Source organism: Pygocentrus nattereri, chromosome 29 (assembly GCF_015220715.1).
Source record: "Pygocentrus nattereri isolate fPygNat1 chromosome 29, fPygNat1.pri, whole genome shotgun sequence".
NCBI lineage: Eukaryota > Metazoa > Chordata > Actinopteri > Characiformes > Serrasalmidae > Pygocentrus > Pygocentrus nattereri.
Window position 1 is genome coordinate 6,053,129 of NC_051239.1, and position 24,362 is coordinate 6,077,490.

At 41.0% G+C, this 24,362-nt stretch overlaps 1 protein-coding gene across 2 annotated transcripts in view; it reads left to right on the plus strand.

The window, feature by feature from the left end:
* The first annotated feature begins 594 nt into the window (after positions 1 to 594).
* kcnip3a (Kv channel interacting protein 3a, calsenilin) overlaps positions 595 to 24,362 on the plus strand; it is a 122,399-nt gene continuing 98,631 nt past the window's right edge. Inside the window, exon 1 of one of the 2 annotated variants that reach the window (XM_017719927.2) lies at positions 595 to 783. In XM_017719927.2, the coding sequence (XP_017575416.1) occupies positions 778 to 783 (6 nt within the window). In that variant the 5' untranslated portion in view covers positions 595 to 777. The remainder of the gene's footprint in view (positions 784 to 24,362) is intronic. The other variant, XM_017719926.2, reaches the window with a different exon arrangement.

Genomic DNA, 24,362 nt, shown 5'->3' on the forward strand with positions numbered 1-24,362 from the left:
TGCATTTATTTGAACTCATTCACGGTGGAGGGGTTCTTGCAGGGTATTGTGGGGCAAAATAGTCCCCAAAGGAAGATTGTTTTGTCAGATTTATCAATGTTTTACCATCATTAAGTTTACATATAATACACTGGTAAATAAAACGGCTGTGTTGTAGACATTATGACCCCTGGGGTTCTTATCACCACTACTGTAGAGTAATCAGAGCCAGTCAGTTTCTCTACAATGAACCATTTCACATAAACCACTTTGTTTGCATCACAGCCATTGAATTTTGATTTTTTTGAAAATTTGACAGAATTCCCCTTTAATATCCAATCAGTTTAGTTGGATTATTCTTCAAAACGAATGGGCCGAGACAGCACGGCGTGATAATGGATATTATAATGAGCATAATTTGTAAATTTTGAAAAATCTAAAGGGTAAGTGACAAAATGACAGCACATCTCTCCCTCTCTCTTTCCATCTCCCTCCTCCCTCTTGCTCTTTCGCTCTCTTATCTTCCTCCGCCCCTCTTCTCTCTCAATCCCCCCCCCCTTCATTCTCCCTCTCTCTCCCTCCTCTCTTTACTCTCACACTCTCTCTCTCTTTCTCTCCCCCTCTCTTTACTCTCTCTCCTGTGTGGAGAGAGGCTCAGTGCTTGGGCATTCTTTCCCTTGCTCTCTTTCGCTCCCTTCGCCGGAGCTGAGTGAACATAGCTCTGGTCCTTCTACTGGGAATCCACAGGGATTTTTCTGCTCTGTCCTTCAGGAGGGTTTCCTCACAGCCAGCGGCAAAATGCAGGTGAGCCACGGCTTTTCCTTCACAAGCTTCTTCCTCACCTGTGAGAGGAATAAACGGCACAACTTTCTTTCAAAAAGACACAAACACATCAGCATGAATGAGGTTCAGCACCTATAAACTACAATGCTACAAATACTGTATTGACATTATGACTTAATAACAGCCTTAAAGTTAAAAATCTTTATTGTTTTATGTAAAAAATGTTTGTTTTTTTCTGTAAAATGCAGTTTAGTAGATCCCTTGCACCTTTAACCCTGCTCACCTCATTCACACCATCAGCTGCTTGTGTTTTCATTTACTGGACGATACAGAGAGAGAGAGAGAGAGAGAGAGAGAGAGAGAGAGAGAGAGAGAGAGAGAGAGAGAGAGAGAGAGAGAGAGAGAGAGATAGAGAGAGAGGGAGAGAGTTAGAGAGGGAGAGAGATAGAGATGGAGAGATGGAGAGGGAGAGAGATAGAGATGGAGAGAGAGAGAGATAGAGGGGGAGATGGAGAGAGAGAGATAGAGAGGGAGAGCTAGAGAGGGAAAGAGAGAGAGAGAAAGAGATAGAGAGCGATAGGTAGAGAGAGATACAGGGGGAGAGAGCGAGAGAGACAGAGAGAGAGAGCGCGAGAGATAGTGAGAGATGGAGAGAGAGAGAGATAGAGATAGATAGAGAGAGATAAATAGATGGAGAGAGGGAGAGAGAGAGAAAGAGATAGAGATAGGTAGAGAGAGATACAGGGGGAGAGAGAGAGAGAGCGAGAGAGAGATAGTGAGGGATGGAGAGAGAGATAGAGATAGATAGAGAGAGAGGGAGAGTTAGATAGATAGAGAGAGAGAGGGAGAGATAAATAGATGGAGAGAGGGAGAGAGAGAGAGAGAGAAAGAGCTAGAGAGAGAGAGATAGGTAGAGAGAGATACAGGGGGAGAGAGAGAGAGATGGAGAGAGAGAGATAGAGATAGATAGAGAGGGAGAGATAGAGAGGGAGAAAGAGAGAGGGAGAGAGAGCGAGAGAGAGATAGAGAGAGGGATAGATAGATGGAGAGAGAGGGGGAGAGATAGAGATAGAGATGGAGAGAGAGAGAGAAAGAGATAGAGAGGGGGAGAGAGAGAGGAGCAGTTTGGACACATGCTGTTAGAGACCATGGAATTGATTATTTCATTCCTCAAAACTAAATATCACACAGTAACCATGAAAATAATGCAGGTGCCCGGCGCTGCAGGGTAACTGATATCGCTGCCTCACCAAAACTCATCTCGGATTCAGAAACGCTCCCCTCTCCGCACTTTTAGTCTCAAATGCCTGAGTGCCGCGTTAAAAACGCAGTGAAATATTAACGTTTTCATCTTCACCGAAGCATGAACTGCTCGCACACGGTTTCACTGCAGAGCAGACACCTAAACGTGTGGCTTATGGTGAACTAACTTGTCAGAAAACGAAGATAAAGAAGTTAGCAAGAACCGCTAGCCTGTTGATGAGGAGCCGTTATGCTAGCTGAAGGGGAACTCCACCGATTTTTGTTCGGAAATTCAACACTCTTCAATGTTAAAGACGTAAATAAAGTCATTTAGTGCGGTTTGGTCTGAAATGCGCTTTCTGACTCAGACTTGTTCCTCATCCTTATTGTTCCTCATCTCACTGTGAGGCAAAATAGTCCCCAAAGAAAGAGTGTTTTGTCAGATTTATCAGTATTTTACCATCATCGATTTTACATATAAGACACAGGTAAATAAAACGGCTGCGTTGTAGACGTTACGGCCTAATCCTCGTCCTATTACCACCACTGTAAAGAAATCAGAGCCTGCGAGTTTCACTACAATGAACCAATTCACATCAAACCATTTTGTGTGACTCTTACATGTCAAGGACTAAATTATTCATAAATTTTGGAAAATCGGTGGAGTTCCCCTTTAAGATGCTTCACAGTTAGCGATTCGGACAGAGGAGCCGTTAACAGCCACAAAGCCCTGAGACTGAAATTGACATGGGGTGTTTTGCTCTTTCTGTAATATCACAATAAAAAATATTTCTTTCCCGCTTTGACATCATGTTTCCGTACTGAGCTCCTTTATGGACGACTTTTTTGCGAAGTTACATAATTTGTTCGTAACCGTCACTCAGCATCAATGTTCGAGTCCGACTCGTTAAAGAATCGACTATTTTGAACTTGTTCCTTTCAATGCATCCATAGAACCGGTTCAGAATTCGATTTGAATCAATTTTAGTGTGTACACAGGCTGATGAAAAGCTGAACTGGACGTTTGGTTATTTAAACAGGCCGTTCTAACCTGGGTAAATCCCATCTGTTGTTTTAAATCTGTTTTAAGCCATTTTGTGTTTAATAATATGGCTTTCAGTCTGCAGAAGGTGCAATGGATCAAAAACACCTTGAAATAAGACAAGTTTTAAAAAAAAAGCAGTAAAGGATGTGATAGAGCTGGGCAATATGACAGTATTTATCATCATTGTGATAAATTACATCAGAACAAGCATGCTGTGGATATCATCAGTACTTAAAAAACATTTCCCAACTGCATTTTTTTATATAGTATTTTATACCTTATAGTACAAGGTAGCACTACTTTGTCTGTTCCAATTTATCAGATGTCAGAAAAAAAAATGACCTGTATAAAAGCTTCAAGCATCATGATGTTACATTTTTGCCGGATCGCTCACCTCTACACTGTTAGAAACAGGTACCACGCAGGTACATGATTCATTCATCAAGGTGCAAACAATGTAAGTGTACCCTCAAAGGTGCAACAGCAGTTTTAAGGCACAACTGTGTACCTTAAGTAAGTTTTTCCTGGTGGAAAAGTTTTTATCTTTTTATAAACTACTGCTTTAAAACAGAACAGTAGAATGAAAGCCTGGAGGCGAGGCAGGGTGTGTGGAGTCAGTACAATTTAGAAAAAATACTATCAATGGATTCTGGTTCAGTTATGTTCCCTGACTAAAGGTACTGAGATGTACCCCTGAGGGGACCACCACAGTGACAAAAAGGCTACTGCCCCAGTGGCAGTGTTGTACCTTTTTTTCCGAGAGTGTAGGATGTGGCTCAGTTGAAGTGAGGTGAACAGTGTTGACATGACATGCCCGCAGATAGAGTCATATAAGAAGCTTATGCCGTCAGTGATTTTGATTCGAATGTGATTTTTTTGTTCTCTTTTGCTGCGTATGAACCCATAATCCCTTTGTGTTGCAGCTCTAATGACCTGCACAGATATTTTTCCGTTTCAACAAAATTCCAGCTGAGTTTATATTATAGGGTCCATTACTTAGCAAGCTGCACACTGTGTCCCCACTGTTTTTGTTGACGACTGCCCCTGATTGGGCGCCTTCAGGGTTGATTTGCATAACGCCGCAGTGTGGTTGATGTTATGATGTTGATTTGATTGTGGTTGTAGTTCCGCCAGGCAGGCCGTTGCATTAGTCTAGTACATTTCTGCATAAGACATTTGGTTTCAGCTTTTCATGGTTCTCAAATGATTGTGGTCAGTTTTTTGTGAAATGTGGGAGCTAAAGTATGATGTTACATGAACATTACCTCCCCTCAGCCTCTGTGGGGAATAGAAATGCATCCGTCTTTGGGTAGAAATGGTCTCATACAATAAAGCAAACTAGCAAGCAAGCAAAGTTTATTTATATAGCATTTTTGCAACAGGTGTTGTCACAAAGCAGCTTTACAAAACAATCAGTATTACAGAAAGAAAAGAAAAGAAAATCCGGGTCTGAACCCCCATGAGCGTCGCCAGGGGCGACAGTGGCAAGGAAAAACTCCCTAAGAGCAAGAGGAAGAAACCTTGAGAGGAACCAAGACTCAGAAGGGGAACCCATCCTCCTCTGGTCCACACCGGATAGCAAACATTGTTAGTATAAAGTATTATAGAACAAAGTGGGAAAAACAGGTGGGGCAGTGGTTAATTTGATTAGTTTATGAATATGTAGTGGCAGCAGCAGCATCTGAGGGTGACAACTGCACAGCGTACAGCAAGAAGCTCAGTGGTGGTCCAGAAGGCTGGCGAGCATTGGGCGCTCGATCAAGGCAGAAGAGGCAGCAGCATCAGATGCACAGGGTAGGCAGTTATTCAACTCAGCAAAGAAAGGAAAGAAAAACACACAGAGGTAGAGTCTAGATCTGACAGGCAAGACTAATTTCCATAGGCTTGACTATACAAGTAGGTTTTTAGCCTAGACCTAAGGACTGAGGCTGTGTCTGAGTCCCGAACATTAACAGGAAGATTATTCCAGAGCTGGGGGGCTTTGTATGAGAAAGCTCTCCCCCCTGATGTAGTTTTATAAATTCTAGGTACCAGTAGTAAACCAGCACCTTGTGATCTAAGTAAGTCGCTTTGGATAAAAACGTCTGCTAAATGTAATGTAATAATAATATTAATAATAATAATAAAAAGTAGGCGTGATGGTTCATAGTAGGAGAGAAGTTCACTCAGGTACTGAGGGGCGAGTCTGTTTAGAGCGTTATAGGTCAGTAATACCTAACGCAGGCAGCAAAGCACTTCAGCATAAAATGTTATGTTGTTAGTCTTATAGCTAGTGTTCTGGCTGTGCTAGCATCTCCATAGATGAAGAGCTCATTGACTTAAAATGTCATAAGATGCCACCTCGCCACTTTGCCAAATTTCTGCCTTGCTAGATTTGTGTTGGTCAGCTGTAAGTGGTACAGTCTCACAAAGTGGAGTCATCGAGTGCTGAAGCGCCTAGTGTCTAAAATGACTTGTCCTCTTTTGCATAACTCACTACAGAGTTCAAAAACTGCCTCTGAAAGCATTACCAGCACAAGAACTGTGTGTCAGGAGCTTCATGAAATGGGTTTCCATGGCCAAGCAGCTGCTGACAAGCCCAAGATCACTTTGCACAATGCCAAGCATTGGTTGGAGTGATGTAAAGCACGTCACCACTGTGCTCTGGAGCAGCGGAAATGGGTTCTCTGGAGTGTTAAATCATGCTGAACAATCTGGCAGTCTGATGGACAAATCTGGGTTTGGTCAATGCCAGGAGAACGCATAGTGCCAACAATAAAGTTTGGTGGAGGAGGGATAATGAGCTGGGGCTGTTTTTAAGAGTTTGGGCCCTTTAGTTCCAGTGAAGTGTAATATTAATGCTACAGCATATAAAGACATTTTAGACAATTATATGCTTCCAACTTTCTGGAAGTGGTTTGGGGAAATGCCTTTCCTGTTCCAGCATGACTGAACCCTTGTGCACAGGAGCTCCTGTGGCCTGCACAGAGCCCTGACTTCAACCCCACTGAACACCTTTGGGATGAATTGGAACATCAACTGAAAGCCATGTCTTGGTGTCTGACCTCACAAATGCTCTGTTGACTGAATGGGCACAAATTTCCACAGACACACTCCAAAATCTTGAGGAAGGCATTTGTAGAAGAGTGGAGGCTGTTTTAGCCACAAAGGTGAGCCAACTCTGTATTAATGCTCATGGTTTTGGAATGGGACAACCAAGAAGCTCATAAAGGTGTGATTGTCAGGTGTCCCTATACTTTTGGCCATATAGTGTGGCCAATAGTTGCAGCACTTTTTCTATACCAATGTGCATGAAACATTGTCACAAAACACAATCACATCATTCTGTCATCTTCAAAAACAAAGTTGCTTTGTTTTTTCCAATTTTATTCTTTCTAGTTATTGTAATTAATACACTATAGAGTTTGGTCAGTAGGTGGAGCAGTGGACTATGAGCACAGCCATTGGCTCAAGAGCCTCTGAATGCTGTCATTGTATTGGTTCCCTACCGAAACTCTGCATGATATAGGGTGTGTGTCAGGTAAACAGTATGTAAATGAGATGCTGGTAGACTGGCGCTTGATTTCACGCGCTCAAGCTGATTCATTAACTCAAACCTCCGCTGGTTTCTAAAAGCTTCATGAGGCAGATGCATCAAATCTGCACACTTTTAATGCAACTTTGATGAATAAGGGGTCACAATATGTAAATCAGGGGTCATCATTTCCAGCTGACTACCCTGCTGTAGACTAATATGACCCTTACTAACATTGTGTTTACTTGTCTGTGGGGGCCTTTGGATGAATTGTGTAGACCTCCTTGTGTAGCGACGTACATTCCTCACGTTCCTAAGTTGATGTTTAGAAAAGGCTCAGAGAATTTGTCCTTGTCAGCTGTGGAGTAACTGGCTGGATTAAACACTGTCTTTGCTTTTGATGAGTGCTCATTCCCTGCAGGGAGCTACTTTATGTCTTGCATTGAGAGCTTTGATCTAATATATGAACACTAGATAGGCTATTCCCTCAGTAATGAAGTCTACTGATTCTGCACCAGCGATAATACATAATGCAGGCCCGAGACGCAGATTGTAAATGTTTGCAAATCTCTAGGCGCAGCAGCAATAACGCAACTTAACTTGAGGCACTCTGGTAATGTATTTTATTCAGGCCTTCAGCAAATGGCCCATTTAAAAAAAAAAAAGATATGATTATTCCTCAATTAATGACTCATCACATTCCTCACAGTTTTGGATTTTATGGGCTCAAAGGTCAGTTTGAAAGTGGAATTTCACAACAACTTCAGCCATTTGTGTTCTGTGAAATAATGAGTGTGATGGAGTTTGGATAGTGTAGCTTCAGGTGCATGCACTGTGAATGTATTTGTCGACACCTGCGAAGCCAGCATTTCTTCTGAAGTCAAGGATTTTAATTGGGAGTTTGTCCCTGTTTGCTGCAGTAACAGTCTCTACTCTTTACACTAAATCTTGGAACATTGTTGGGATGAATTTGCTTGCATTCAGCCACAAGAGCAGGAGTGAGGTCAGGTTCTGATGTTGGATTATCAGTTCAAGTCCAAACCAGAAGTACTGGATGGAGCTCCACTACTCCAGAGAACACAAACCCACAGCTCCACAGCCCTTTATAGCCCTGTAACTGGTGCTTGGTCAGTGTAGGCTGCTACACAGCATCCCATTCTATTGGTCTGTGCTTTTCTATGGAGATTATACAAGCTGTATGTGCTTGTGTTGAACAGCTGTGTCAGCAATGGGTGCAGTTGGAAGGGCTGTCTGGATACGTTGGGCACATTGTGTAATTGTTAATTGACTGAGTGAGTGATTCATTCACTTGATTCCAAATGAGAGTTTGCACTAAATTGAGTAGAATTATCTTAGATTACAATTTTCACAAGTAGCATTAGACTAAATATCCACAGGGGCTAGTCTTTGGCTTATTTACCAGAGGAGATAACAATCCTATTTGAATCTTCTCGAGATCTGTGGGTGTTGTGTACTTCACATACTGTACATTGCTGGGTTGGCCTGGGTTGTCTTCAATAAGATGGTAGTATGAGGGAAGACTGATTGAGAACTTGGGGTGGAGATCTTTGCAGGCTCTGCCTGTATCTAGAAGGCCAGATCCTCCTCATAGCTGTAGCAGGACTGATGACTGAGGAACAGGGAGGAGACTGGGTGGCAGTGCGGATTGCAAGCTCTTCATCATGGGAACAGAAGCTGAGGATGTGACTTTATAGGGCGTTAGATTAGAAGAAGGAGGGGCTTCGGCATGCCCCGCCCCCAAGACTTCAGTTATAACATAACTACATTTAAAACAAGCATGAGTTGCCATCTGGGTGGTCAGCTGCCTATAATCAGGCCCCTCGGTCTTCAGGCCACAGATTTTAACAAGTAAAGGCTTCTCAGCCTGGATGTACAGTACCAGGCAAACCTTTAACAGGTACTGTATCACTTCACATATTTGAAGATTCATTATTCATTAACTTTATCAAAGCTTCTTCTCACTTACTTAGAATTCACAAAAATGGTTCTGTAAAGAACCATCAGTTGAAAGGTTCTTTAGAAAACCAGTAGTTCTTCAATGGCAGGGTTGCCCAAAATGGGTTCCATGGACCAAAGCTGACCTGCAAGGATGTTTGATTTAGCCCCCAAGAAAGTTGCCTTAACTCTCACTCCCTCTGCCAATGAGCCTCTGAATACTGTCATTTTATTAGTTCCCTACTGAAACTCTGCATGAAATAGGGTGTGTGTCAGGTAAACAATATGTAAATGAGATGCTGGTAGGCCGGCGCTTGATTTCACGCACTCAAGCTGATTCATCAACTCAAAAATCCACTTGTTTCCGAAAGCTCCATGAAACTTTATGAAAGCTTCTTCTCACTTACACATTGTATTCACAAAAATGGTTCTATAAAAACCATCAATTGAAAGGTTCTTTAGAAAACTAATAGTTCTTCAATGGCAGGGTTGCCCAAAATGGGGCCCATGGGCCAAAGCTGGCTTGCAAGGATGTTTGATTCAGCCCACAAGAAAGTTGCCTTACCTCTCACTCCCTCTGCCAGTGAGAGAACATGTTTTTATCACTTCTGATTTTTTATTACTTTATTTTTCACCTCCTTGCTAGTAGCTAACGAAAAGGTAAAAAGAAAGATTTTAAATGAACATCAATAATTTTGAGACAAATGGACTTATTAGCATTTATAATCACTCCAGATGGTTTTCCTGATGCATTTAAACTGCGACGGGAAACTATCAGACACTAAAAAGTTACGAAGCTGAAGTTGCTTCCCCTTCAGCTGCTTCTCATTCTAATTCTCCAGTTCCACCTTAAACTGTGCAGCAGTTACATTCTGCTGCCTTAGGCACCATTTAAGGTGGAACCGCAGAATTTGAACAAGAAGCTGGCGAATGAGAAGCGACTTTAGCCTCATAAAAAGTCAAACGTTGAGAGACATTTTACAAGAAACTTCTACTTTCCTGCCAGAGATGTGAGAAAGGCGGCGATAGCTTAGCTAAAGCTTAAAGCAGAGCAAAGTAATTCTGTGTTTTCATTTATGTTATATTTTTTAGCCTATATTAGTACATCAGCACATACTGAGACACATTTACAGCCAAGATGGTAAAATGGTCGTGACTCCCCAGGTGGTTTGATTTTGGTAGAAAGGACAAAATGCTTCTTCTTACCATTTAGATATAAGCTCATGCAGCGTAACAGGCAGTGAGACACTGACAATTTAGAGACGACTGGTGTGGAGAACATCACAGAATTTAAAGCCTAGCCTTTTTATGTAAAGACGTTTGGGCACCCCTGTTCTGTGGCATCACTCCAAAGAACCCTTCTTGGCACCTTTATGTTTACGAGTCCAGATTTCTGGTCCTGGCTACGGAAACTATGGAAACAAAACACCAGCCGTCCGAGCGTTCACACAAAACTGAATCCACAGAGACCAGCTCCATTCTATAGGTTAATTCCCCCCTCACACACTCATGGCCACCAATTCAGACGGGAAGTGATGAATAATTTGGGGGTACATGTAACCCACACTATTGATAAGGGAGTGAAGAAGGAAACAAACAGAGAGAGGGATGAAAAAATGGAAAGATGACCCGGAGATCATTAATAACTGACAGACCCACAGCTAGCACCGACTGCATTCACGCAAACACACTCTCCTTCTTGTTCTGTGCGTCCAATTGCTTTTCAGCAAGTGGAGGAAGAGTCAAGGCGGTAACATAGCAGCTTCGCCTCACTTTAGTATCCGGAAAGCGGATCAAAGGTTGATATTCTCACAAACAGCTTATTTATTGTAAGCATTTAATGTCTGGGCGCTTTGATGCAGACCCCCGGCCCGGGAGGGATCCCTCCTCTGGCCAGCAGTGGACGTATGTCAGACTGCAGCTGCTCTCCTCACACACTTCAGCGTTTGCTCGGCGTGTGGTTCTGAATCCTGAGTGAGTCTTGGCACCTAAATCTCAGAATCGAAGCGCAAACACAAATTAGCAGGATGTGGATGGAATGTAAAGTGGAAATCAGCGGAGGTTCGCCGGGATGCATACATTAACTCGTTCATTCATTCTATAGGGGTTTCTATATATGAGGGGTCTAGGTGGTATGAGAGATTTGCATGTAGCATTGCTCTGTTTGTGGGAGTCGTAGGGTTAAACCTGTTTAACTGCCATACAAATACTGTAATTAGTATCAGTCCACATTTAATGCATCTAGGTAGGCAAATGCTGCTCAGGAGATGGAAGCATGCGGCAATCCCACCAGTCAGGGAGTGGGAAGAGGAGATGGCTAGGGTGGCTGCTTTTGAAAAGATGTCTTATAAACAGTTTGGTGGATTGATTCTTCTAGTATGGGAAGAAATGGGGTAAATACGTAACCTTCCTGAATGATTCAGGCAGTTAACCAGTGGAGAGACGCACAGGGTATTTGTTTATATGTTATGTTTAAAAGAAGGCATGGACTGAATGAAAAGCTACTTTAGGTAAGGGTATTAATATATCTTTGTGGATATACAGTATATGTATGTGTATAGACATACGTGGATATGTATTTATTATATGTATATATTTGTTCCATTCTTTATTAATGTGAGAAGAATATGGATATTGATGCTTTTAGATGGCATATATCTGCATATTTTCTGATTATTAGAACACAGGGTCCATTGCAGAAGACAATTTGTGGAAGTAGGAATGCAAACGTCCATAATCAGAGCAGAATTGATTTTTTTTGTTTTAATTATTATTATTATTTTTTTTTACATTTTCTCTCCCTATGATGACATTTAGGGGTGGTGAGTGGGTGTTATAATTGTATTGTTTATTCTACACTGTTCAAAAATAAAGTATTAATCAGAAAAAAAAAACAAGATGTGGTAAAAGATTTTAAGAGTTAAAGCTTTGGTGACATCACTAGTTTCTAAGATAAGATAAGATCGGATAAGATGCCTTTATTGTCATTGCACAGTGTACAATGAAATTGAGCAGCAATCCAACAGCACTTTACACACAAAACAATTAAACATGAGGCTAAAATATATAAAGTGCAGAGTTAAGAAAAATGGTATATACATGTATATACTTGCCCAAAAAAATGTATCTTAAATATAAAGAAAAGGACTATAAAACTATATAACTATATATTCTAAATAGGCAATAGACAGCAGGTGAGGTAGCAGTTAGTTACTGCACATTCCTGGATAGCCTATAGAGTTGTATGATATTGCACATCTTAAGAATTATTGTACAGAAAGAATATAGATCGCACACTCGAGAACAAATAGTGCAGGGAATAATAAATGGCACAGAGGTGGAGTGGAACACTGGGACAGTGTACAGTGTCCTAATGAGGTCAGTGCCAGTAAAGAGCAGTAGTGGTGTTCAGTCGCTTCTACTGAGCACAGTGTTCTATAGAAAGTCCTTGTCAGTGTGTGTGTTTGGAAGTGTTGAGTTCCCGTACGGCTCTGGGGTAAAAACGGTTTTTGAGCCTGTTTGTCCAGGATGGGATAAACTGATGGGATAGACGGTAATAGCATTACCATTGGCGGTGTTCCGCAAAAACCTAGTGTATGGCAGAGTGATGTCACCTCGTATCTATAGCATGGATAGTGTTAAAGAAAATGTTATGGGAAAACGTGCTCTTCATTTTCCGTGGCCACTTCCAACCTGCTAGCTAGGTCTCGCTGTATCACTCAATGCTAGCAAGGGTGGAGACTACCAAGTATCTTTTCAAACTGCCGCTAAGCCATTGGACAGCTGATCCCAGATCTGCTTTAATGGTACCTTTCCGCTTTTGTCATGGTACTAAGGTATATCAATTAGCACATAATGCAAATACTATACAAAACGTTGCCCTTGTGTATGTTATGATGGATGTTATGGGTGCATAAATAGTTCCTGCACAAACAGGACTGGGCTATCATCCAGCCAGGCTGCTCTGGGCTGATCTGTAGTGGCAGGTGTGGCTCAGAGCCTAGAGCAAGGCTTAAATGCCTACAGGCTGTTTATAGAGATGAAAATTTACAAGCTATTTTTTGCTAATTATGTAATAATCTGCAGTATCTAGGTAGGTACAGCCAAGTGAGCTGTCCCATTAGTTAGGGCTTCAGGAGCTGAACTGAAGGCCTAACATGTCAGACTACCCCCTCACATAATTAGGAACTGATAATTGAATCAACCAATTCAAGTGATTTTCAATGGGTGAGAAAACGTTACTCTAAACCTTCTGGAAGTTCTAGTTTCTGACTGCAGGTATGAATGGCCTGACCAGCACATTTCAGTCAGCTGTTAGAAATGGAAAACAGTGGCAGCTTAATGCAGTATGTAATGACGGAGTCGCTGTAACACAAGCTACAAGGTAAAATGTATGTTAATGTCTGTTATAAGTTTCAGGTAAAGCATAGAATGTCTTTTACAAGCTCAGTGTGTCCTATTTTAACCTAGACTGGCCATAAAAAGTTAATGTGAATCACTGTTAGCTTGGCGCTAACATACTACTAGAATCCCTTAGGAGTGCTAGCAGAAATTAGCATTGTCGTAGAGGTGTTCTTTCCTCATTTTTGAGTTTTGAATTATTGCCCAAATTGAAGATGCAAATTTCAATGATTTTGGCCTGCACTGACTGGCTTGTTGTGGGGGCGCTGACCTGTCCACTGTCCATGATGAAAGAAGGATGAAACCTGTTCTCCATCGGCTCTGAACCGTCCCCGTGGGCCCATTATAAGTGCATGGGTTTTTGCTGAGAGTAGAGGCGGTGGCATCACTGCAACAGGGCACTCAACACACACACACACACACACACACACACACACACACACACACACACACACACACACACACACTCAGGTCCTTCGAGGCCCAGCTTCCTCCATATGAAACATTTACAGGCATTGGTGGAGCAAGAGTGCCGTCGCACACGTGTGCACTCATGGATGTAACCGGCTGTGCACGTGCCCTCGCACGCGAGCGAAAAACGTGAGCGAGTTACACATGAGAGGTTTATGTGTTTGGTCTTGTCTTCTGATAATGAAATATGAACAACAGTGGCAGACAAGCAAGCTGTCAACATTGCACGATTCATAGGGAACAAACAGCAACAGTTGCACAGCCACTAATTGTATCTAGGCTGCTAGTTATTCAAGGACTAGTCGACTAGCCAACGTTTACCAAAGCTAAAGAAAGATGTTCCAAAACTGCTGTTTCAAGTGATACTAGTCGTCTCTGTGGTAGAGAAACTAGCCCACTCAGAATAGTCTACAGCAGTGATGGAACCAGACATCTGACACAGTCAGTGCCTCTAATAGGTACACAGAAATTGTATTACGAAAAAGTGTATTTCATGAAGTGGTTATGAATGGTGTGGTTGTTGGTGCCAGACGGGCTGGTCTGAGTATTTCAGAAACTGCTGATCTACTGGGATTTTCACACACAACTGTCTCTAGGGTTTACAGAGAATAGTCCGAAAAAGAGAAAATATCCTGTGAGCAGCAGTAACTCAAATAACCAACTAAAATCTCTGAGGAATGTTTTGAACACCTTGTTGAAAGTATGCCACAAAGAATTAATGCAGTTCTGAAGGCAAAAGGGGGACCAACCTTTTGCTAGCTAAACCTAATACAGTACCTAATAAAGTACCTAGTATTAGTATTAGTATTACTAAGTACCTAGTATTAGTAAACTAATAAAGTGGCCGGTGAGTGTATCTTTCATCGTTAATGGTACTTTCGCAGATATACAAATTACCCACTAATACATGGCTATACTGAGACAGATGCTGACTTTTCAACTTTACACTGGTAACAATCTGCATGGCCTTTTTCTTCTTTAGCCTTTGGAATGTCTAGTATTTCCATTAATCAGAATTAGTATCAGATTTATTGGCCAGGTATGTTAACAGCCTAAAAGACCACAATGTACATTTCCACTGAGCATCAGTCCAGCTTCACTTTCAGAGAAGGCCAGCAAAGTTCAATGTTTCTGGGCCTTGTTGATATATGGCTTCTGCTGTGCACAGTACACCCTTAACGTGCATTTATGAATGCAGCGACAGACAGTGTTTACTGAAAATGGTTTGTCAAAGCTTTCCCAAGCACATGAATATACTGAACATATTCACAGAATATACTGTCTCTCACAATGTAACTCACAATGACAAGGTAACTGTAAATTAATGGTGTAAAATTGTATCATGACACATCAATCTGGAGGTGCAAAATCTGGTGGTGCAAAATAACCCATTTTAATATTTTAAAACAATTCAAAAAATATCTTTAAAATTTAGAAATCCACCAAACTTTCATTTTTAGAGATTTGTTGAGATGCAACATTTCTTTTTAATAAATCTGCAAAGTCCGTAAAGCTATTCCACTACTGTCTAAATAGTATTCAGTGTATTTTTACCAAAATAACTGAATTGTGATGTAATTTGAGATTTCATGATGCACTGATTTGGTTGCCTAAAGGGCTTTACACACCTGCTGCAAACGTTCTCCAGTAACACAAGCATGGTACACTGGTGCACACAGTGGCTGGCAGCAATGAATAGATGTTCTCTCCTACCGGACCTGCCACCCTCCTCAGCTGTGTCTATGGAGCTGATGTCCACCCACACACAGATGCACACTGTCCTCGCTTACTACAACAGACTTATTAATAAACATGTAACATCGAGCTGCGCTGCTATTTTCAGAACTGTGTTTGTGAAAAATCCACAGAAGAGCCGTTTTTGATATATGTGCTGCGTGCACTTTGTATATCTTCACATATTTTTACTTAATTCATAAAATTAGTCTTGGTTGTATTCCTGCTCACCTAAATGCAGCGGTGGATGAAGTATACAAATCATGTACTTGAGTTCAAGTAGAGACACCCAAGGTAAACCCAAGGTATTACTCCAGTAAAAGTAGACGTTCCTCCCTTGAGTAAAAGTACTAAAGTATTTACCTTCAAATGTACTTAAGTATAAAGTAAAAGTACTAAAAGAGTAATTCTGGCTCTGATGTCCTGTTATCATTTTTATAACCAGACTGGCTTCATGAACTCATTTCAGGTGAAAGTCCTCCAGCGTCTCTCTTGGTAAACCAGTCTTTTAATAGAACGTCATTAATTAGTGACGCTGACGTCTATTAAAATGATCAGAAGCACAAAACACTGAAGGTAAACAGTTTCCATCAGGGAGAACCGAGTGGCTCTGAAATCACTTTTTACACACAAGCAAAGTTTCAGTTTCAGATTTATTTACAACTTAGTTCCAAGTTTAAGTTGAATAAAAACTGGCTTTAAACTCAGGATCACAGATGAGCTCCTTTACTATGTTGATCTGTAGGCGTCTGTTCATAAACATAAACCAGCCCAAACTCATTTACTATAAAATGAAATGGTGTTTGTAGAAATTCAGAAAAAAGCCGCATCAGTCTCGACTGCATATGTGGACATATTTCTATATTGTGCTCTATTTACACAAAGTTAGGTTAGTTCATCATTTATGTTGAACAGACTCTCCCAAAGTTTTACGCTGCTGCGCTGACGTTGAACCGCGTGCTGCACTGGGTCGGTATGACCAACAGGTCAAAACCAGCTCTAAACAAAGTGACCGCTGGGCCCTGATTGGTGCTCTGGCTTTGCGCTTCTTTCGTTTTGACATGTTACGTTTTTATACACACAGAAACCAAAAGGAACGACAGATTTCTCAAAATGTAGGAGGAAAAAGTCGGATATTAGACTCTGAAATGTAGTGGAGTGAAAGGAAAAAGTCGCCCAGAATGGAAAAACCTCAGGACAGATACATGGAAAAAGTACTTAAGTACAGAAAGACATTACATTTACTCAGTTACTGTCCACCACTGCCTAAATGAGTATGACTAAAGTTCTGGAGCCTATCCCAGGAAACACCCTGAACAGATCACCAGGACGATTTAACATCTCCACTTGGCATGACTCCATGATCTGTTAGAGGAAACTGACACATACACAGGGAGAAAACACAAATGCAGGGACCTTTATGCAGAAAGGTTCCCAGTTGCCTGGCCGGGGAATAGAACCCAGGCCCATTTCTTGTTTTTCATGTTGTGGTTTATCATGTGTAATATGTGTTACAACTTCTTTGTGTGTTCTTTTGTAGTAACTAGTGTACTGGTGATTGTTTTTTGGTGACCTTCCCTTTTTATTATATACCCCCCCCATTTGTCCAATCGTCTCCAAATTATAGATGTTTGTCTTAAATCTCTCTCTTTGCCTTTTTGTTAGGTATGTAAGACTGCTAGGTGAGACTGTTGTCTGCGTTGCTATGACCAGTGGTCTGCGAGCTTAAAGGTTTAGCAGATACACATTAACTCCAGCATTTAAGACTGTTTATGGTTAAAACTGTGTTGAACAACCAGCAGAGCTTTGTTTTATTGCAAAGGAGGATTATTTTATTTTTATCTACAAATTCCACTGTGGAGCTACAACAGGGCATCTTGCTGACTCCTGGCATATGACTAGCTAGACATTCATCCGCACTGCAGTGATACTAATGCTTGGGGAAAGATTGTCGCTGGGCCTGAGAGCACATGAGGGATAGGAGTCACGTTGGGATGATAGTGCTGCCTCATTCAGAGTTGATTTTGAAACAGCGTGACACCTGAGTGAATTCCTGAAAGGCCAAGAGGAGTCATACGTCCTTCTATTCTGAGCTTATTCTCTCTCTCTCTCTCTCTCTCTTGCTGTCTCACTCTCTCTCTCATGTGCTCTCATGCTCTCTCCATCTCTTTCTTCACCTGAGGGAGTGCAGAGCATTGTTTTGGTGCTCTTCACCCCAACTTCACAGTCAGTCACTGATTTAAGCCTCATTTAAGCTTGATTTAAGGCAGAATGGCCTCTCTCAATCCAATCAGCCTGCGCGATTGTGCCACGCTTCAGACGTGGTGGGAGTAAAGCTGCACTCTCAGAGGCTTTCCACATAGATTTATTTGTCTAAATCCTGCAAGACTGTCACAGTGAGACGGCGTGAGGAATTGACTGCCTTGCGAATAGAATTTTGTGGGAGTTTAGCGGGCCACAACTCTCTAATAAGACTTGTATGTTTTCCTGTTCTTATTTTCCCTTATTTCTGTCCACAGTTGTGTGTTTTTATACCTAAAACGACCAGAATAATCTTTTAACACACCTTTCTTTGTCCTGTTTAATTAAGCATTACAATTGCTATTGTGCTGGCATTTGTAAACAATCTCTATTCGGATTGACTCCGCTGAACAATGCCACATATCAAGGGTCGAAATTAAGAAACAGTGTTTTTTTTTTTAATATTTGCCTATTTTGAATGTGATGCCAGCAACATGTTTTAAAAAAGCTGGGTCAGGAGCATGTTTACTCCTGTGTTTCATCACCGCTTCCTTTAACAACACTCTGTAACAAATGAGCCTCGGGCCCAGAGAAAGCGGCAGTGTTTCTGGTTCCTGTTTATATATGGTTTCTTCTTTGGGTCGTAGGGTATTAACGTGTATTTGTGGATGCAGTGATGAACTGTGTTCACAGACAGTGGTTTTCGGAAGTGTTTCTGCAGCGATTTTTAGCGCTGAGGGCCTAAAGATCAAGGCCAGCAAATACTGGTTTTTGGCCTTGTCCCTTGCATACAGAGACTTCTCCAGATTCTCTGAGTCTTTTAATGATATTACGTACCGTAGATGATGAAAAGCAGTTCTTTGTTATTTTATGTTGAGAAACGTCATTCGTGAATTGTTGCACTATTTGATGGTGCAGTTTTTCACAGAGTGGTGAACCCCTCCTCATCGGAACGTGTTGTTGCCATCAAATTCAAAATGCGCAGATATTTTTCAAAAAACAATAAAATGTCTTGGTTTCAGCATTTGATGTTGGATTTTTCAACATGCTGCTTTTGTACTATTTTTACTGAAATCTAGTCTTTAAATGATTTGCGCATCATTGCATTTCGTTTTTCTTTACATTTTGCACAGCGTCCCCACTTTTTTGTAAATGGGATTGTAGATGTGACATGTTCTATCCTTACATTACACAACTTTACCAGCCTTTTGTTGCCCCGTCCCAACTTTTTTTGGAAAATGTTGTTGGCATCAAATTCAAAATGGGCATATATTTAAAAAAACAAACAAACACGTTTTTCAGTTTCCACATTTATATGTTGTCTTTGAACTATTTTCAATGAAACCTATGGTTTAAAATCCAAACGTCTCAATACTGAATAATATTTCCGCTCGCCGGAACTCTTTTGCTGCAAAAAAGCCAGGAAATTTGGGTTTTTCCATGAATATGGACTCAGTTTCTTGCCGCAGGCCTGGAAGCCTCACGCCTCAAGAGGGTCCCTATCATGAATATCAAACTAGCTCCGGAAAACAAAGCTGTTCGCTGCCCGTCTTTGCATTCGTGTGTTATTGTTTGTCCTGGGCTGGGGTGATACGGCTGATTGACGGCTCGTAGATCAGAGGGGTTATATAAGAGGCTGTGAGGAAAAAGCCAAACAAGCTCACTGCTCCGGGTGTTCTGAGAGCACACAGCCGAAAGGGGGAACAGAGGGAGAGAGATACAGAGAAACCGAGAAGGAGAGTGAGGGAATCAGAGAACTTGTCGGAGGGAGGACAGGACAGCGGAGAGGACAGAGAGGTAATTAAAGCATAGAAAGGGAGAGAGATAGAGTTAGAGAAAGAGTCAGAAAGAGTCAGGGAAAGGTAGAGGGAGTGTGGGAGGGCAAAAAAAGAGAAGATTGGCAGAGAGAGATTGGTAGGGTAGGTGGAGGGAGTTAATGGAGGTATTGGGAGGGGTGGGGGGAGCGGAGAGATAAACAGAGGGAAGGACAGAGAGATTAGCTCTTACAGTGGGAGCAGAATGCAGCCTGTATGAGAGGTGGATGGTTTGGAAGATGAGCAGAGCAGCAGGTGTTGGAGCTGATTGAGGGATCTCTTCTCTCTCCTCCTCCTCCGCTGCCGAGCACTGTGTATCCAGGGTGGTCTCAACTAAAAATAGACCCCATCAGTGTCTCACTGTCTGTGTGTCTATGAGAGCGCCTCAGGAACGCCAAGAGCAGCTCCCAATCAGCACAGAACACGTTTTAACCAACCTCACGACTGCAGTCACCTTATGGTGACTATGCATACCAGGCCAGTAAATAGCAGTTAAAGCTCTGCAAGACTGGAAACAATGTCGTATAGGTTAATGAAATCCTGTGATGACACACCCCCTGTTGTTCTGCATATGGGCAAGAGACAGCTGTTTAATGAAGAGAGGATGGCGCTTCAGTCAAGTTCAAGCAGCCTAATCTGCTGACCTGTGGATTGAACACAAAAATTGGTGTCTTGTCAAGTAAAATTATGTTAATTATAGTCAATAGAGCTAATATATAGGTAAGATTATTTTACCTCATCTAGACTTTTATTAAGTAAATCTCATTATATTGGCAGATAATTATGCTTGAATCCAGCAAAGTTCTCTGCCACTATAGTGCAGTGGTGGACAGGTACAAAGTAAATGTAATTAGTTACTGTACTTAAGTATTTTTTCATGTATCTGTACTGAAGTTTTTCCATTCTGGGCGACTTTTTCCTTTCACTCCACTACATTTCAGAGTCTAATATCCGACTTTTTCCTCCTACATTTTGAGAAATCTGTGGTTCCTTTTGGTTTCTGTGTATAAAAACGTAACATGTCAAAACGAAAGAAGCGAGCTGGTTTTGACCTGTTGGTCATACCGACCCAGTGCAGCACGCGGTTCAACGTCAGCGCAGCAACGTAAAACTTTGGGAGAGTCTGTTCAACATAAATGATGAACTAACCTAACTTTGTGTAAATAGAGCTCAATATAGAAATATGTCCACATATGCAGTCGAGACTGACGCGGCTTTTTTCTGAATTTCTACAAACACCATTTCATTTTATAGTAAATTAGTTTGGGCTGGTTTATTTTCACCTGAAATGAGGACATCAGAGCCATAATTACTCTTTTAGTACTTTTACTTTATACTTAAGTACATTTGAAGGTAAATACTTTAGTACTTTTACTCAAGTGGAGGTATACAGGGAAGAACCTTGGGTGTCTCTACTTTAACTCAAGTACATGGTTTGTGTACTTCATCCACCACCGTTGGTGCATTCAACTTGCTGGATCCACGAACTTGCATTGTTTTTTACGTCCATGCATTGAACCTCCAAAGAAGGAAAAACAAGTCGTGCACAGTTGAACACCTATATCAACAATGGGTGCACCTTAAAGTTACCAAATTCACTAATTTCACTAATTCACTTTTGGACATGTAGTGTACATTACGGTGATGGTTCAGACTACATACTGACATACTGGCATCAATTAAAATGAGCTAAGGTAACTAAAACAGTGTTAGCAGCCAATATAAAACATGATTTTGTTCATCTGTGCTGATGTTTCCTGCTTTTGGTGTAGAGAACTAGTAGTCATGTTAGGCTGTTTGACAGTCATTTGGTTTAGAAAACATTTAAGATTAACACAATTCATAGGCATAATGACAGCTGAAACTGAGCTCTTCAGTAGTGCATTTAGTGCAAGTAGTACTTTTGCAAAAAGATTGCCTGGCCTTTAGACTTAAGGAACTACCTAAAGCTTTCCATCCATCCATCCATCCATCCATCCATTTTCCAAGCCGCTTCTCCGTCAGGGTCGCGGGGGGGTGCTGGAGCCTATCCCAGCAGTCTTCGGGCGAAAGGCACGATACACCCTGGACAGGTCGCCAGTCCATCACAGGGCAGACACACAGACACAGACAGCCACTCACACACTCACACCTAGGGGGAAATTTAGCATGTCCAATCGGCCTGACTGCATGTCTTTGGACTGTGGGAGGAAACCGGAGAACCCGGAGGAAACCCACGCAGACACGGGGAGAACATGCAAACTCCACACAGAGAGGACCCTGGTCACCCGGCCGGGGAATCGAACCCAGGCCCTCCTCGCTGTCTAAAGCTTTCCATAAATTAAAATTAAGATTTAGTTGTGATTGTTTGTGTTTCAGCCTAGGAAACCTATGCTGGTTTAAACTGGTTTATGTTGGTTTAGGCTGGATTAGCTGGTCACTTATCATGGCCATGCTGGCTGACCAGCATGCTAGCTACCAAAACACAGCATATACTGGTTTTGCTGGTGAGTTTTATCTAATAGGGATAGAAGTAAACTAGCTAAACTAACAAACTGGGTGAACCAACAAACTAGCTAAACAAACTAGCTAGAGCTAAACAAATAAACTATTTTAATCAAACTAGTTAACAAAGAGCTAAACAAACAAACTAGCTAATCAAACTAGTTAACAAACAGCTAAACAAACAAACTAGCTAATCAAACTAGTTAACAAACAGCTAAACAAACAAACTAGCTAATCAAACCAGTTAACAAACAGCTAAACAAACAAACTAGCTAATCAAACTAGTTAACAAACAGCTAAACAAACAAACTAGCTAATCAAACTAGTTAACAAACAGCTAAACAAACAAACTAGCTAATCAAACTAGTTAACAAAGAGCTAAACAAAAACAACTAGCTAAACAAACTAGTTAACAAACTGCTAAACAAACTAGCTAAACAAACTAGTTAACAAACTGCTAAACAAACTAGATAATAAAACTAGTTAGCAAACTGCTAAACAAACTAGCTAAACAAACTAGTTAACAAACAACTAAACAAACAAACTAGCTAATCAAACAAACTAGCTAAACAAACTACTTAACAAACAGCTAAACAAACAAACTACCTAAACAAACTAGTTAACAAACAGCTAAACAAACAAACTAGCTAATCAAACTAGTTATCAAACAGCTAAACAAACAAACTAGCTAATCAAACTAGTTAACAAACTGCTAAACAAATTAGCTAATCAAACTAGTTAACAAAGAGCTAAACAAAAAACAAACTAATTAAAGTAGTCAACAAAGAGCTAAACAAACAAACTACCTAAACAAACTAGTTAACAAATTGCTAAACAACTAGTTAATCAAACTAGTCAACAAACAGCTAAACAAACAAACTAGCTAATCAAACTAGTTATCAAACAGCTAAACAAACAAACTAGCTAAACAAACTATTTAACATGCTGCTAAACAAACTAGCTAATAAAACTAGTTAACAAACAACTAAACAAACTAGCTAATCAAACACACTAGCTAATCAAACTAGTCAACAAAGAGCTAAACAAACAAACTAGCTAAACAAACTATTTAACAAACTGCGAAACAAACTAGCTAATAAAACTAGTTAACAAACAACTAAACAAACTAGCTAATCAAACACACTAGCTAAACAAACTAGCTAAACAAACTAGTTAACAAACTGCTAAACAAACAAACTAGCTAAACAAACTAGTTAACAAACTGCTAAACAAACTAGCTAGAGCTAAACAAACAAACTAGCTAATCAAACTAGTTAACAGACAGCTAAACAAACAGACTAGCTAAACAAACTAGTTAACAAACAGCTAAACAAACAGACTAGCTAAACAAACTAGTTAACAAACAGCTAAACAAACAAACTAGCTAAACAAACTAGTTAACAAACTGCTAAACAAACAAACTAGCTAAACAAACTAGTTAATCAAATGAATTATTTTTAACTAACACCCACTAAACCAGCTAACTAGCTTAAAATAACAACAGCATGAACTTAGCATGGCTGGTCAATAGCAAAACCAGCATATCGCTGCTGTCGGAAGAAAACCTCTTTTTATGTTTTTGACATGATTTGAAAATGCGTGTTGACAATTACATTGTCTGTAAATTTCATGATGAATGGACCAAAAGAAACGACCCAAAATTATTTGGGAAAACGTCTGGTTCCATTGACTTACGTTAAAAGTAAAGTAAGTTTTTTCCTTCTCCAGTAAAATGGCCAAACTAAAGTCTAGCTAAACCTGCTAACAAAGCTAAACAAACTAAATTAGAGACAAAACAGCTGAAGTTGTTTGTAAGTGGCTGAATTGGGACACAGCGAGTGACGCTATGTGAGCTTTTCCTGGATCTGGCTCTTTCCTTCCAGTCACTGAGCTTCAGTGGGTTTGATAAGGGCACTGTGTGTGTTTAATGATGTTTTAATGTAACAGACACCCTCTGATGTAGAGATCTCCTCTCGTTTCTCCGGGACACACACACACACACACACACACACACACACACTGACAACACACACACACCCCCACACACACACACACTGACAACACACACACACACACACACACACACTGACAACACACACACACACACACACTGACAACATACACACACCCACACGCCCACACACACACACACACACACACACACATGCACACCCACACACACACACACACACACACACACACACACTGACAACACACACACACGTACACACACACACACACACACACACACACAGATACACACACACACACTCACACACATACGCATAAAAACACACACACACACACAGATATGCACAAAAACACGCGCACACACACACACACATACACACACTCACACATCCTATCTCCTCATTCATTATGCTGCTTCTCCTCACATTTAATCTGTCAGCGCTCGATACTTACAGGCCACACTAGTGGAGATTACAGAGCACATAGACGTCTGTGTGTGTGTGTGAGTGTGTGTGTGTGTGCATTCGTTTATGATAAAGATATGAAATATTTTTTAAGGGTTTTTTTGCTGTGTAATCCAACACATTATATTTGAAATGTAATAATGACTGTGAAGTGAAAAGGGCTGCTTTGGAATCAGCATGCACATTAGGTGAGAGGCACATTTTAGCTTTTGGCAGATGATCTCAATCATTATGCAGTAGTGGGTGAAGGTAATGTTAGGAGT